This window comes from Alligator mississippiensis, chromosome 2 (genome assembly GCF_030867095.1).
Source record: "Alligator mississippiensis isolate rAllMis1 chromosome 2, rAllMis1, whole genome shotgun sequence".
NCBI lineage: Eukaryota > Metazoa > Chordata > Crocodylia > Alligatoridae > Alligator > Alligator mississippiensis.
The window spans coordinates 161,918,005-161,935,097 of record NC_081825.1 but is presented as its reverse complement, the minus strand read 5'-3'; the positions used below and the strand labels follow the sequence as shown (position 1 = coordinate 161,935,097).

At 41.9% G+C, this 17,093-nt stretch overlaps 1 protein-coding gene across 1 annotated transcript in view; it reads left to right on the top strand.

The window, feature by feature from the left end:
* The window catches only part of PPP3CA (protein phosphatase 3 catalytic subunit alpha), a 371,469-nt gene that overhangs the window by 337,686 nt on the left and 16,690 nt on the right, over positions 1 to 17,093 (top strand). The window contains exon 10 of the mRNA XM_014600086.3: positions 474 to 548. Coding sequence (XP_014455572.1) covers positions 474 to 548 — 75 coding nt within the window. The remainder of the gene's footprint in view (positions 1 to 473; positions 549 to 17,093) is intronic.

The following is a 17,093-nucleotide window of genomic DNA, read 5'->3' as shown; positions in this document are numbered from 1 at the left end:
AACAAAACTAACTACACAAAATGGAAAAAGGAAAGTCTGATTTTTATCATTTTCATTACACTATAATCTAGATTCCTGCATTCTAGATCATTTTCATTATGCTGTAATCTAGATTCCTGTTCTTAGCAATTCAGAGAGTATGAAGCAGTGCGTGAAATGGTAGAAAGACATACAATGAGAATATGTGAGAGAGCCATGTGCTAGAGCCACTACTTAATTTTTCTTATAGGCATTTTATTGTTGCAGTGTCCCTTTAATTTTTTTAACCTATAAACCATGCGTACAGATACTTATTAACCACACACAATCCCTGGACTGAAGCTTATATTACTACAAATATAAGGTCCAAATTGTTTTTAAAATGGGTGTTATTTGTGTACTGAATGTTCATTAACACTACTACAGTTACAGCCTACTCTCAGATTGCTCAGGAAAACCCAGTGTTCATGTTTCTCATCTGTTTTTGTCCCTAGTGACAGAGATGCTGGTAAACGTGCTGAACATCTGCTCAGACGATGAATTAGGAACAGAGGAAGATGGTTTTGATGGTAAGAGCCTTCTGCCTTCAATTGAGATTTGTTTGTCTTGAAAACTACTTGTCTCATTTACTAACCATAGGGATGATTTTCTGGTTTGCCAGATCATTTATAAATGCTGTCATGCTGCTGAAAACAATAAGTGTGCTAGACTTCAGTAGGCTTTTGCTTAATGCATGGTTTGGAATGAATTAATTAAATTGTGTCCCCTCCTTCCCTAAAATAAACCCCAAAATAAAAGGTTTTAAAGAAGGAAAATAATAATTCAACTCCTTTCATGAAAACTGAGTTTTGTTGAATTATTATTGCTGAAAACCTATAATACCATTGATTTTTGGTTTTTTGGGTTTTTTGGAACAGAACTTCCCAGTGGTTCCAACAGGAGTTTGTGCACAGTCATTAGAATAACCTGGCCTAGAGTGATTGTCTGCTTATCTTTGGTAATGCTAGACACTGTAGATTTGGGAAAAAATACTTCTTTATGTACTTCATTAATTAGAATAGCAAGGCTTTCTTAGGGTGGTATCTTTCAATGGACCAACTGTGTAGTTGGGATAGAGTTAGGCAAGCTTGCAAGACATTCTTCCACTGAGGGAGAATGTCTTGCATTTGAAAGACATTCTTAACTCTTGGCTTGAGAGTCATGGTTTACAAACTCAGATGTAAAAGGGAACATTGCTGCTGTGTTCATTCTGTGAATAGAAGAAAGTCTATGTAGTGCTTCATAGGCTATATGATGAGTGATCTCATATCCCACTCACTTCATTGGGAGTGGGTCCTGAGAAGGATGAATTAATTTATTCCATTATATAATGTTTCCTAATATAGAACTACTGAATACCATAATAAAAGAATAAGTTGTATTATCTTTATAATCCTGTAGAAAGTTCCATGTCAGAAAAACACACTCACTCAATAAAAAGTACTTTCACTTCTTTTTTCTTTATCGCTAATACTCCATTGGTTCTTGAGCTCTTTAAAGGTGGGGAGGGGATGGGGAATTGTGCATAAGGGGTAAAGGCGGGGAAAGATGATTGAAATAAATCAGCATAGTGTGAAAAAAATATTACTCTAGAACAGGGATGTCAAACTGGTTTGGATCCCCAAGCCAGGTCTGGATTATGGGGCTCCTTGGGGGCCAGACTTTAGACAGTGGGACAGCTAGTGTTGCATAACATAGCCCTCATTTGGCCCTCATTACTGATATGCATTCCCAACATGGCTCTGTATCCCAGATTTCTGGCCCTTTTAAGAGCCCCACAGGCTAGATGTCCGTATGTTTGGTACCCCTGCTCTCCAACATAAAGTAAAAGGCATCTATTAATGGATTTGTGGGAAAGAGCAAAAAAAAAAGGAGGTTAAGAATTTGAGATGGATAATGAACAGCAGCTAATTAAAATTGTATCTTTTTTTTCTTTATGAAAAGAGAACATGCTCTTGGGGTATTGGCCATGTGCATTTGAAGTGCTCCAAATCCTGAAGCACTTAAAATCCATCATGCTTCAGGTGCATGTTCCCCTGACTCCTTCCCCTACCCTAGAGTGCTTCAAAATGCCAGCAAAGACACGTGGCAGCACCACTCTCCATCTGGAAGTTTGGAGAGCAGGAATCCTGTATGAATGGGGACCTCCAACCTCTGGAGGTCTTCCAGAAACGTGGAGTGCAAAGGAGATTGCTCATTGGCTGTCTTCATCACCCTGATGCCCTGTGCAGGCAGAAGGGATGGATTACCATGGGATACCAGAGGCCCTCTACAGTGCGCAGACATTTCACAAAAATCTTTAAAGTTGGTCTTGGAGGATTTTTTTTAAAGCATTTTGGCCATTTTTAAAGTTCTTTTTTGACTATTCATGTCTGAGCCCTCACTGTCTGAAACCCTTCAAAGGCACTTGGAATGCTTCAAACAGGACTTCTGCCAATGATCTAGACTGGTGGTGTTCAACCGACTGCCCGAGGGCCAGATGTGGTGCTCAAAGCCTGTGTGAATGTCCTGTCACCAGCATGGGCTCACTGACATGTTAATGTGGCTCCTCCTGGAACTCTTCATGCACGTTGAGCTCACCAACATGTACCACCCGGCCAAAGTGCAGGTGGGGCGTGGGCACCCACCCCTCATCCCTCTCCTGGCCCTCAGTCATTGTTTTAAGGTTTGCCACACTTATGAAAAAGGTTGAGTGCCAGTGGCCTAAACTTCCACAGAATTACAGCCTCAAATGGGAAGTTCATGTTGCAGGGTATTCTGTCCTCTCTGAAATTTGGAACCATTGGAAGTTCATCATATAGAATAGCAACAGAATTAGGACCTTAATCATCATCTTGAGGAAAAGAGAGAGAAACTGTATCCCTTTAAATGTGTATGCAGTGAGGAAAGAGCTACCAGTTTGACTATTGTGCCTGATTTTTGCTCATGAAATTTAAATAGCTAGCTACTGTGTCATTAAAGCAGTATGTGAAATAGTAAGAAAACATACAAGTGAAGATATTTGCCAAACTGAATAGTCACGAGAGCTATGTGCTTATAGGCACCAGCTAAGGAAAGCACTTACACATATACCAAAGTCCCACTGGCTTCAGTGCTAAGACCAAAGTGCTCTAATTACTATAAATTAATGGTAAAACTCATATTGACTTTAATAAAAGCAGATATAAACCAGTGTTGAGCATTTTTGAGAATTCTATCCTACATTCTTGAATGTGGCCATACAAACTTACTCTCAGCAGAATTAGTCCAAGATGATGGTTACAAATTAAGAAGTATCAAAAGCTTCACAATGCAAGTACTTTTGTGACCTGGAATTCTGCCAGGCTTTATAAAACAAATTCACTCTAGCTGTAAGAATGACACGTATTTACTAAGTTTCCTTCATATTACTTAGCATTTGAGACCAAGTAACAGCGTGAAGCAGCTGTTTAGTAAGGAGAAAAATCATGGCATATTTCAAAATTGAAGCTATTTCAGAGCAGCATGGGTGTTTATCAAGGAAAGCAAGCTGAAAGACTTTTGGCTTGCTGTATTATTTTCTACTTTATTATTAAAATTTTTCAGATGCAAAACAATTAAATAATTCCCAGATCTATATGATTTTACACTTGTTGAATGAGACTACTGAGACTTTTTTTTTCCTGAGTATCAGAGACCATAATATTCTTCCTGCCCCACTAAGTGGTGCTGGAAATATTCTCAACCAGAAGATCTAGCTGGGACTAGGACCCAGGTTGTCTCATATCAGTTTAAATAGATTCTGTTTAATTTGACAAAATCTAAACTGATCCTGCAAGCTATTCCACTTGGCTGGACTGTTGTGCCCCACTAAAGCCCCTCTGAAGGCAGGGGGCTTTGCATGGTGCTAGGAAGTGTGCCTGCAACAAGTTGCAGGTTAAGGGCCTAAGAGTAAATTCTTGTGTTTTGCTTTTAATTAGGGGCGGATGTGTTTTATGATTACATAGTGCATTCTGAATTGAATTACTGCATTGCAGATCTTTAAAACTGAAATGGATAGAGTTTTTTTCACTAAGAAAGGCTTCACCCTTTCACCTAATGGAAAATGTGAAGTGTAGTATGCTTTTATATATGTCCTTGGTGTAAATGGATGATTATTTTAGGATATCTCTACATATGCAGGTAAAGACGCAATGGGATCTAATGCACAATCTAAACAATTGTGCCTCCTGCCATACCATACTTGCATGGCAGGAGGCGAGATTATGCATCATGTATTCGAGCCCATCATGTCTTATTGCTAGTACAGGGGAAGCCTGATCCTGGGTGCCCTCTGCACCAGCAAGAAGTAGGCTGCTATGGCTGGGAGCCTCCTCAGTTGAGGGGTACCCCATGCACCCCCAAGGCTGGGGGCTCATAGCTGCTGCATTCCTCATAGCTTGGCAGTATGTGAAACCCCTGGAGCTGGGGGTTTCATGCACCCTCTAGGTTAGGGAATTGTAGCCACACCCCATGCCTGCCAGGACCCCAGTTGGGTCCCAGTCCTGGGAAGCATGCTGCGGAGATCTAGCCTCTGCAGCATCAGGATTCCTACTATGCATTGAAATTAAAGCTCAACAGCAACCAGTTCTAAAGTTAGTATATGTTTTCAAGGTCTGTCTTTATAGCTGGCCAGAGCTCTTTATGGCTAGGTAGTGACTTTACACGTGCAGCTGGTGTTACGGTAATTGCACAATTAACCTGTTAATTGCACAAGACCAGTGACATGTAGAGGGGGGTCCTAGTCCCTTGTGACTCCATGCTGTAGGGACTGTATATTATTTCTATTATAACATGTCTGAATATTTTCTACTTATTAATGAAGGCTGCTTGCAGACGTTTGTGGTGGGGAGGGAGGGAAACGTACTTTACCAGAAGCAGCAGCATGTTAGTTGGACAGCACTCTGCAGTGTCTGTAAAGATTGGGCACTTCGGTGTGGCTTTTTGGTGCTTTTAGCTAAAGCTGATTCAAGCAGCTATTAGAAAAAAGCATCAAAAAGCCTCACTGAAGCATCCAGTCTTTACAGACATCAGGTGATCTGGGTCCGACTAAGTCGCTGTCTCTTCTGGGCAGTCGTAGGCTCAACGTGGAAACATGCTGAGTTTAAAGTGCTATTTATTTTTCTCAATGTCTGGAAGCTGCCCTAGTGTCCAGCCTATAAAAAGAGACTAATCTCTTGAACAGAAATGCTTGATTTTTAAAACAGCAGGTGTATTTCGTTTTATGGAATAGTTTCTTTGATGTTTTAGATTTTTTTTGCACCCTCCATAGTTTTCAGTTGGTTATTTCAGTCCTTTCCCATCTGCTATATAAAAGCTCTGTCCCTGGTTCTCACATATACTAAGCGAGAACCATACAGGCTTTGCATGGTGTTTCACTGCATTTCTTTGTTGACTTTCATTATTGGAGCCAAAATTACTGAAGAGCACTGAAAAGGAGAAAGGAGAACAGTACATAATAATATGTAAACTCATCATCCACTGCTTCTCCTTTCCTTTCTCATTTCCGTCACATTAATCCCTTCTAAAATTAAAATAACAATATCACTGTTTGACTGCATGGTGGTTTTGTGAACCAATTTTTCAACTGAATCAGGCATGTTCCAGTCAGTTACCATCATGATGCAAAATGGCATGCATTAAATGTCACTTGCTTAAGGAGCTATTTATCCAGTCCTGATCCTCATTCAATATAGGCAGCTTACATTTATGGTGAGTAGGAAAATTTTTAAATAACTGTCATGCCCCTTAACTCTTGTTTCCATTCATGAGTTGAACTGGATTTTTTACGTCATCTGCTTTCAAAAGAGAGAGAAATTTAACATCTATTTAAATATATTACAGCGTATTTAAATGATTTGTTTTTGTCTCCTCCTTTCCTTTTTCCATCCTTCCCTCCCTCCCCCCCAATGCCTGCTATTGTAGTTGCTATATATTCTGTTCCAGCAAAAGGTGTCTTGGGTGAGTGCTAGCTATAGTTTACACCTCATACATATTGCCTAGCAACAGGAGCTACAGATACCTCCAACTAACTAGCATACATCCAGAATGCTATTATATTAAAATTAGCTGTGTTTGTGACCTAATGTGTTTGACTGAAAAACTAAGTTACTAATTGGAAGGGTGCAATAATATAGTAGACAACCTGATATAAATGTAGTGCTTGCTTTGTATGTAGCACTGTCATGATGTTTCTTAATTACCTGGCTTAATTTTCATATCACATAGTGCCTTCAACATTGAAGTTCAGATATAAAGCTCTGCCACTGAAAAGCTGCAATCATAATTTTAAACGCCGCATTTATGCATCAGTTGGGAACCCTGAGGCTTAGTGAATAAAGCAGTGTGCTTCAAAACTAAACTGAGTTATTAAGTAAAATGTGTTTTGGTGATCAAAATCCCATTCCACTGTGGATGGTAATCTATGAAACATTGCCACAGTTCACTCTTCAACACAGTTAGTAATCTTTAGAGGCAAGCTAAGATGTGACCTAACTCAGAGACTGAATTATCTTTAGTAGAGGCTACTCCCTTAGGTCACAGCTAAAACTGGCAGTGGTAAGACGGTTTGCATTAACAGACACATAAATAGTCATCTCATCTTCAAATTTCAGGCTCAGTTTAGGCACCTGTGGATCCTGAAGCCCTACATTATCTCATTTGGCTCCCTCACAATCCCAGTTAGGTGCCAAAGTCCCAAGTCTCCTCTACATTACCTGGCAAGAGTTAGATGCTGGGAATGTGATACAGCAAACTGAGCAGAGGACTGCCTGAGCCAGCCAAGAGGAAATATTTAAAATGAGAGGTGTGTCAAATCCTGCTTCTCTCCTAAACATAGGTTCCAACCTGCAGCCCTGATTTAGACACTTATGTAAGATTTAGATTCACAGCCTCAAAAATCCTCCTATAGTTAAGCACAAATTGACCTTTCAGGTGACACAGAGCAACACTCTGGAGGGTAGAGTTAGGATTCATAATGAGCTTGATTAATTTCAGACCATTTCTCCAATTTATCAAGTGAAATTCCATAAGGATAAGTGCAAAGACCTGCACTTGGGACAGAGCAATTCCATGGACAAATACAAGCTTGGGAATGACTGGCTAGGGTGAAGTACAGTAGAAAAGGACCTTGAGATTATAGTACACCATAAACTGAATATGAGTCAACAGTGTGTTCTTGTTGCAAAAACAACTATTGCTATACAGGGATGTCACTCAAGGGGTGGAATTTTCTGCTCTGTTTGCTACTGATGAAACCTCATCTGGAGTACTGTGTCCAGTTTTGGCACTGTACTTCAAGAAAAATTTGTGCAAATTGGAAAGGGACCAGCAGAGAGCAACTAAAATTATTAGAGAGATAAGAAACATGACACAGAACAAATCATTGAAAGAACGGGTATTATTTAGTCTTGAGAAAGCCAAGGGGGAATTTGATAACAGTCTGCAAATATGTTGAAGGTTGGTTATAAGGAGATAGGTGAGAACTATTCCCTTTGGCTGCAGGGAGCATGGCAAAAAATAACAGTCTTAAATTGCAACACGGGCAAGTTAGGTTGGTTATTAGGAAGAATTTTCAACTATGAGGGTAGTTAAGCATTGGAACAGAATACCTAGAATAGTTTCTGGAATCTCCATTCTTGGAAGTTTTTAAGAGCAGGTTAGATGTATAGTTGCCTGCGATATTTTAGACAAGAATGATTCTATCTTGAGCAGTGGATTGAACTTCATAATCTTTTGAAGTTCCTTCCAGCCCTCGTGTTCTGTGAATCTATGATTCACTTGCTCTTTTCTTTCAAAATATGGCCACAGGAAAAGGCAAAAAAAAAAAAAAAAGAGGAGCAAAGAGGTAGTGGTGTTGCCCATGTTTTAACTAATAGCCTAGTAGTGATAGCAGCCACCCAGGTAGTGGGAGACTTGGGTTCTATACTTCCTTCAGACTCCCCAGCCTTATTTCTTCTACCACCAAACTAACCTCCAGGCAACTCTATGCTCCAGAGTGCTTGGGATATGTGTACTGTCCATCCCTTCCTGTTGGAGCTATGTCACTGTGCAACAAAAAATGCAAGAATGTTATTCAGTCACTCTTTAATGTAAAATGCATACTTCTACTTGGAACCCAGGACCCCTTGAAGGAAAGAGGTGTAAACAGCCCTGAATTAGCTTCCGCTTACTTTGGGATGGTAGCAGATACGCGAAACATTACAGTGGCAGAGTTGATACATAAATCCACTCCTGCCCCTTATCTCAGTGTAATTTGTACATCTGTTCTTATCTTATGAGGACTCTGATAGAAATATGCCTGAAAGCTGCACATATTGTGCATTACAAGAACAATTTTTCATTAAGAATGAGTGAATATTTCTTAATTTGCTCTTCTTCTAATATGCTCACACACCATAATATTTGCTTGGATTTGAAAACAATAAACTGCTTGTTATTTGAATTTGGTAGCAATAACAATACCCCTGAATCTGCTTATTCTGGGAAATTCATGTACTCCTATACAATAATAATTTTGATAGAAGCAGCACAAGCACATCTTCCACGAGGATCATGCCCTCATAAGAGATTATCAACTTTGTTTTCACCCTCCTTTTTTGGCACTACCCTGCAGTGAACTTTTAAGACTTCATGGACTTCCTTTCCTTTTTAATAAGTATATTATGCATCTCTGATTCAGATTGGAGGTGTTAGCTCTCAAAACTTGGGAAAGAAAAAGGCCCCAGCAGAATCTGTATTTAAACTAAAAGTCCTCCCCTGTTTTTTTTAATGTGGGTTTCCCAGAAGTAGCACCTCCAACTTATGTGGCCTGATAAGAATGCAAAATCAGTTGTGGCACTATAGAATTTAATGAGAGACTACTGCATGCCATGTGTGGCAGGATCAAGACTCTGATCTTCTAGCTGCCGTTGAATTTACTGAACAACCTACTAACATGGCTTTCAGCTGAACAACTCTTCTTTTCTTCTTCTAGCTCTCAAATGTGTTCTTCTCATTTTGGATGTTCCCCACCTAATTTGTTTCTTTTCTTTTTTTCAGACTATACTTAAACATTGCTTTTCCATTGATGTTGTCAAATGTTCTTTACTTCTTTTTCTTTTTTTTTCCTTCATTCTCCAAACTTCACTGATCTGTTTCTTTTCCCCCTTGGACTTTCATAAGAAGAATCTATTTATGCACAGAAGAAAGGTATTAAGTTAGAAGGCTTAAGTTTAATTAATTTGCTTCTGTATAATTTACCTAGTGATAATTACAATTACTAACTATTGGGATTTCCTGTACCTTCAAGAAAGATTTTATTCTGGAGTTTCTTTATTCAGCTTCACAGTCCATTTGCATTTGTTTAGTCCTGTATACACAGAATTTTGTCAGATTGTACCACTTATACAGCTTGCCCTGCTTCTAAATCTCAAGATCTAAATCACATTTGCAGAATGTGAAGTACATATAAAGTACATATGCAGATTGCTAAATGCAGTAAATCTGGCCATATAACTGCTTGATTTTAATATAAACATTTTTTTTCAACTAAAACCCCCTGAATTTAAGACTCTGTGGACTAACTTTAACTTGCAGTCCCTTCTGAGTTCCCTGTCTGCAAATACTGTAATAAATTATATTTTCTTGGCAGGCATGTCAAAAGAAAAAGCAAATTAGAAGGAGATATACTAGAGAAGATTTTCAAAGGGTAAAAATCCCCTCTCTGCAGATGGCCAGTTTGATGCATCGCTTACCTTACCTTAAGCATGAGTTTAAGTCCAGCTAAAGTAATCAACAGGTTGTGGAATGGCTTTCTGCACCAGGGTAAATTTTGAACTCATAATGTCAGTATTCACGCTAGGAACCTGAGTACCTTTCTGTTGCATAATTAGGGATAAGTTGTACGATATCATTACTGTATGTCCAATCAAAGCTAAAAAAAATCTCATATTGTGAATATCAGCTATACATGACACATGACCTGTGATTAGGCTACAAGCATAAAAATGATTTACAGGAATTATTTAGCGATTTTTAACTAGCATAAATATAGAGAAAAACTTTTGGAAACATATAGAGGTAGAATATGTTTTAAAACAAAGTACTCATGAGCAAATAGACTGCCATTCATAAAAGATGCATTAGAATCAGAGACTTTTCAGAAATGGATTTTTTTTATAATATTTTGTGTGCAAATTATTCAAGTGACTTTATTTTATTGCGTATTGAGCCTATTGCTTTGTATGGTTAAGTACATTTTATGTTTATTTTATGTTTGTAAATGGAAGTACTTCACTCCATTTTACTCCACTAACAGATTTATATTTCCAGCTGTTCTTTTTAGTTTAAGTGTTGTTTTGTAAATTGAACTTTGAAAAGTGATTGAAAAAGAAAAGTCATAAGTGTTAAATGTACCTGTAAGATCAAATAGATAGAACAGTGTGGGTTTGTAGCACAAAAGAAAAGGGATACTGGGAGCTGACAGAGGACTAAAGACATATAGAGAGTAGGTGGAGGGTGTTACTTTAAGAGGGGTTAGAATAAAAGGGGGGAGAGAATAAAAACTGTCTTCCTGTCTTGAGAATTTATTTCTAGTTTTAAAAGACTTAGATTTATGTTGTAGTTCAACTAAGAATTGACCCTGCATTTCCCGAAGAATAGAAAGCAAGGGCTGCTATGATTTTTTTTGTGAAGCTGTTTCTAATATTAGGTGGGTGCAGTTTTGTGATTATCTTTCCATCTACACCTTTTCTCTTGTTTATAACTATTCTAAACAGTTTTCTTTTATTTTGCTTTTAAAAATATTGACATGATTTCAGGACCAGTCAGGTGCTTTTCATAATTAAAAATTATTAGAAATAATGTGACATTTTTAATAAATGCCTCAATACAGTATGAGGCAAACTTCACATTTTTTTCCTGAGCACAGAAAATAAGCGACAAGGAAATGCAAAGCACGTGAACAAATATATGCTCTTGTTACAACTTCTAATGTTCCCTGAATATTAATCATGTTGCTTACATGCTTGCTAAATACTGGTGTGCAGCACTAAATTCTTTCAGCAGTAGTGTTGTCAGATCACCCTGACTTTCATTTTACTTGAGAAATTTGCAGCATTATTAAATGAGGAAGGTATCTGAGCTGTGTAACTTAGTGACTGTTTGCCATCAGCTGAAATATGTAGACTTTCACAAACTATGTGAATTATCTACCTTCAGGTTGTTCAGAGTGCCCAGCAAATCTTCTTTATAGTTTTATCAAAATTCTCCAGTCCTCCACTGGATTCTTAAACTACACAGAGAAATCTCATTCTGGGTTTGTTCAGCTGAAGCCACTGTATGTACTCAAGTCAGATGCACTTGTTAGAGACATGGTAGGTGTAAATTGTGATGCTTTTCTCTTTATTGCACCCCATAATCTTACCTCTCTACACGTACTTCTGTATATTACTTTCTCATACTTTACCCATGTGTATTCTTGTTCCCCTGGACACCAGGCAACTATTGGTTTATTCATCTTTTCAGGTATTTTGACTTTTATGACTAAAGCATTCAGAGGCATTTTCTTAATTTAATGTGAATTGAAGAATTGGGAATTTTCATTTAATTTTCTTCTTGAATTGTAGAGCTTCAAAGAAAAGCCTTTGATTTTATGTAGTATTTCTCTCTGTCTCTACTCTGACCTTGGACTGCTGAGATTTTGGTTTATGTGAAAGCTGTGTATCTCTCAGCATGTCCACTTTTTCTTTTATTCAGCACCCTTAGGGAGTGCATTGCTATGATGATGTGGGTTATTATGCTTTTGATTATTATTTGAAGAGCTGTTACTTTTTAAAATGTAGCATTTCATTGTAGGGGTAATATTTTCTGATGAAAAGAATATTACAGAGGAATTATTGTTTCCCTGATCCAAATGTTTTTTTTCTTGGAAGTGTATGCAGTATCTGTACTTGGTGGGGATATAGCTATTTCAAGTGCAAAACTTTCATGATTCACTGCCAAAAAAAAACCTTGTACAGAGTTCATGTTGACCACAACACATTGTACTATTCCAGGCTGTTGAATTTGGCCTTACTTATACTTCTGACATACTGCCACACACAACCTTAAATTGGCCTGTAGATAATGCTCAGCAAGGTTATGTGAAGGTAAGATATCAAAAACAATGCCAGATCTGGAACTATATTTCCTGGTCTTTAGAGGCTTAAACTTGTCTTGCCTTAACTAGTGCCTAGTTTTCAGAGGTTTAAAAAAGGTTACTCAACATTTTGGAAAGAGAGAGTATCTGCTCATTCTTAGTTTATCTTGTATTAATTAAAGTTCTTGGTTGTAAAATTCCTTGCTTTGTTTTTTTGAAGAAATGAGTTAGTGAAGGCATTTAAGGGAGATAGGAGTATGTAGTAGGGAAGAATGTCTTCCTAGGGGTACTTCAGTATCAGTTATCTGCTAGTGCTGACCTTGTTTTACTCACTGCTCTGTGTTCCCAATGGGTTTGGAAAAACCATGCAGAGTGAGAAGGAAGGAAGAAGATAACGTTGAGTTGAGAGAATGCATCTACCTGCTAGAGGATGCAAAGGAGAAGAATGAAGAGTCCCATACTTAATCTACTTCAGAGGCCAATTTTAGGAAGGTGTTTACAACACTCACTGCAATATACGTGTGGCTACCCCATAAATGTCTGTTTGCATTCTCTTCTCTTCGTGGTTGCATCCAGATGAGCACGGCTATGCAGACATGTCTGTGGTGCCACATACCACCCATTCAGCTGTATTCCATGCTGCAAGGGCCAGCCCAATGCTGGCCCTAGCCTCCCTACTTCACACGGGGTAACTTGCCACGCACCAGAGGGCCCATGATACAGGAATTCCCCGGGGACAAATAGCTGCTGTACAAGGTGTCCTGCTGCTAGTTGTCCCTGGGAAACCAAATGTCTGGATGTGGCCCGAGAGTCTATTCTGGTCTTTGTTGTGAAATACTAACCAGTCTCCCTGGCTAGGGATGGCAGTTGCACATAAACCAGTTTAAGTGATCAGAAACTGGTTTAAACCTGTAACAGATCCTAAGTTCAGTGCATATAAACCAGCTTCAAAATGACCAAAACTGGTTTAAGATAAAACTGTTTGAATGTAGTATCAGACTTAACTGATTTGGGTCAAACCAGTTTATGCAACTTCTGTCCCAGACTCCTTCCTTGTTTAAGTTAAACCAGAGTCCTCCATCATCCCAGCCCTGGGCGGGGCTTTGCTGTCTGCTCCAGAGAGCTGGGCTCACCCCTCTCTTCTGCTCTCTAGCCCAAGCAGGGGTAGGGGCATGGCCAGATGCATGGCCTCCTGAGGCAAGGGAGCAGGAAGGAGGTTTATGCCCCGTCCTTCCCCTACCAGGAGGCTGCAGCCCTTGTCAGCCATTCTCTTCCTCCCTACTCCAGTGGCAGGGGAGGGAGCATGGTGAGAGCTGGCTAGTCTAGCCCCTACCATCTGCCTGTCTTGCCAGCAGCTGAGGCTGCAGGGCTGAGCCCAACTGGGTCTGCAAGTGCTGCTGAGTGTGGAGGCAGAGATGCCAGCCTGGGCTGGGCCGCCAGGTCCAGACCCTTCCAAGTGGGCTGTAGCTCAGGCTGGGGCTGCAGGGATGGCACGGCTCCCCGTGCCCAAGCCGGTGGGGCTGTCATGGATCCTCAGTTGGCTGGGAAGGGCCCTGTGGGGCTAGCCCATGGGAGCAGGGCCCTTCCCAGCCCACTGTGATTGTGTGAGATCCCGGCTTGGCACCACAGGCAGAGTCTGGCTGGGGAGCGGGCTTCCCGGGCCAGCTCGGAGATGTTGGCAGGCCCCAAGCCCGGCAGCCACCGCCATGGCCCATCCTGTGCAGAACCCAGGGCTGCAGGTGCACAACCAGGTGCAGGGTAGCTGGGGCCAGGGGGGCTGTTCTGCCCCGCCTCATCCCCAGTTGCCACTGCCATGGCCACACCACGCTACTCTGGGTGGGGGGAGTGGGAAGCTTCAGCACCACGGCTTCTGCCCAGTGTGTGGAGCTCCAACTCCAGCTCTCAGACGTTTTCCATGTGCTCTGTCTACAGGGGCCGCTCATCATGTTGGGTGGGCAGAGCAGGCTGAAAGTGGCTGGAGCTGGAGACTGAGCTCGATTGAAGCAACAGGGCTGAAGAAAGTCTCCCCCACTCCTGCCACAAGCAGTGCTGTGTGGTGCGGCAGGAGCAGGGGCTGCAGCTGGATGTGTTGGGAGAAAAACAGCCCTGCTGGGCCCAGCAGTTTCTGCTCCGCATGTGGAGCTCCAGCTTCAGTTCCCAGATGCCTTCTGTCCAGACACTTTCCACCTTACAAGGCATCCCAGAGCTAGAGCTGGAGCTCCACGTGCTGGGCAGAAGCCTTGGAGATGAAGCTTCCTGTCATTCCCCCAACCCAGAGAGGCACGGCTGTGGCAGCAGCAGCTGGAGGCAGGGGAGGCAGAGAAGAGCCCCAAGCCCTGGCCAGCACACAGCTGGCTGTATGCCTGCAGCTTTGGGTGCTGCACAGAACAGGGGGTGTGGTGGTAGCTGCTGGGCACAGGGCCCACCAAGCTGGCCCGGGAAGCCTGTTCCCCAGCCAGGCCCTGCCTGTGCTGCCAGGCTGGGCTGTTACGCAGCCACTGTGGGCTGGGAAGGGCCCTGCCTTCACAGGCTAGCCCTGCGGGGACCTTCCCAGCCAGCTGGGACTCCATGGCAGATCCACCCAGCTTAGGTGTAGGGTCTCGTGCATCCCCCCCAGCCCAAGCTGCCCTGGATCCACCAGGATCCAACCCTGGTGGCCCAGTCTGGGCTGGCCCCTCTGCCTCTTCCCTCAGCAGCACCTCAGGCTGGCTGGGCTCAGCCCCACAGCACCAGCTGCAGCCCAGCCACATCCCTAGGCGGATAGCAGGACCATTCTGACCACCTTTAACCAGGCCCCCCAGCACCCGAGCAAGGGCAGGAGGGCAAGCTGGACAGACTCTACCTGGGGTCCCATGATCCCCCCCTCCCCCGAGACAGGGGAGTTTAATCCCCAGCCCCTGCCCTGCTTTGCCTGAAGCACTTCCCTGGCCCATCTCAGGCCTTGGGGACAAGCCTGGAAAGGGCTGCTTTATCCCTCCCCCTCTAGGCACAACCCACCTGGGGTCCCTACAGACCAGGGTGGGGGTTTAAACCCCTCCGCAATCATATTTAGCAGCTGTGGGGGCCAGGCCACATCCCCCAAGTCAGCTTCCCTCCAGCCTTGTGGCTGCTGCAAAGGGAAGGAAGGGATGCTCTAGCGCCTCTGGCTTCTAGCCTGAGCCACTGCAGGCATGTGCCTGCATTTCCAGAATTAAATGTGAATTTCTGTTCACTTGCAAATCAGTTCAGTCTTTGCAGGTTAGACTAACCTGCAAAGCTTCAATCAATTCAGGCTCCAGCTTTTTGAATGTCTGTCTCTAGCCCCTAAGCCAAGTACATTTTAGAGCAAATATAATGTTAAAACCCTACCTCCAAAAGGTACTGATATCTGAGCTGCTTCTTCACCAAATCATGCCAAATATGAATTATGCAGTAAACCCTAACTCCACAATGGTAAGAGTTGCATTTACATGCATTTTACTGCACCTTGAAAATTAGAAGCAGCTCATTTTCTGGAACTGTCTTAGGATCCTGTGGGACCTCTCAGCATCAAAATTTCACCACCAATTCTAACCCAGTCTTAATGAAGTATGGTTACTTTCAAAATTTTCTGTGCGTGTACGTGGCTCTCACGAGCACTTTGAAATACTGTCTTTTAAAGAACAAGCTCTACTCTGTGGGGCAGTTTCCAGAGGAACCCCTTTGCAGACTGAAGCATGACACAGGTGAGAATATTAATGTCCAAAAGCAAACAAGCTTGAAATTTGCCAGGGGCAGGTTTCAAATGTACATTTCTTGGGTATTGTTCAGGGTCAGTGACTACGGTGTATTATCTTCAGTTTTCTAGTAACTTTGATCTCAGGGCAGCTCTATGAACTTCTATTCATATGCTGTAGATCTGAGGAAGACAAATCACCCTCTGTAATGCACCATCTCGTTTTATGCCAGTTTGTAGAGCTAACTTGAATCCCCTAATGACTCTAATAGCATTACTTCCTCAAAGGAACAGCAGGAGCTGGGCATTAGCTGAAATGAAATCAGTTTGATATGGATCAGTAGAGTAGTTTGAACCACAGGTGGGTACAAGAAGTTATAATAAAACAAAATTTTACAGTAACATTTTATTAGGAGCATTGTATCTCAGGAATCCTTTGTTCAAAATATCTCAAGGGACTGCTAGCCCTGTCCTGGCCCTAAACTGTAGTGGTGCTGAGCAAATTCATAGAATCCTTAGGATGGAAAATGCATAGAACCAGCCCAGCCTCCTTCCTTTTTAGCTCATGCTGTGTCTGATGATGTGGCTCCTTGCCACAGCAGTATACTTCAAAAGGGTAACCAACTTGTCTGCTCCTCACAACCTGCTACTTCAAAATAGAGATTTACCAAGTCAGTTTTATTTCCAAAGGAATTTTGGGTCTTGGACCCACAAGAGGTTTACACCAATGTAACCACAGAGCAGACAGTCATGCATTGGTTTAAGTTACTAGAATCTGGCATAGAATTATCCCAGAGAGCAATGGCAAGCATGTCCTCTCTGACTGGCTTCAAGGTTGAGAGGCAGTGAAAGCTCCTGTAGTGTCTTCAAGAGGACTGGACGGTTGGGAGTAGGGACATTCTGAGCCTGTTGGAACTAAAGGAAAATGCAGACCATCTTCCAAACCTTCCTTCAGCCCCTCCAGAAATGGGGGGTGCTCTGGATCTCCTTCCCTACACTTGCAGGCAAAGCCAAGTGTTGTCAACTAAAACCTGGAAAATTCTCTTTTTTTGTGTTGGAAGTTAAGGGCATGTTAAGCTTAAGCAGAAAACACCTGATGGAATCTGCTGTTTGTTTGTACTTCTCCAAAAGCATGGTAGGCGCCTCTCAGATTAGTTAGACAAGAGTCTTGCTCCAAAGAGCTTCCTGTAATTAGGCTTAATATAATGAAAAGGAAGAGAACAGATTAAAGGGAGCCAGTTTGTAGTTGGACATGGCTATAGTACG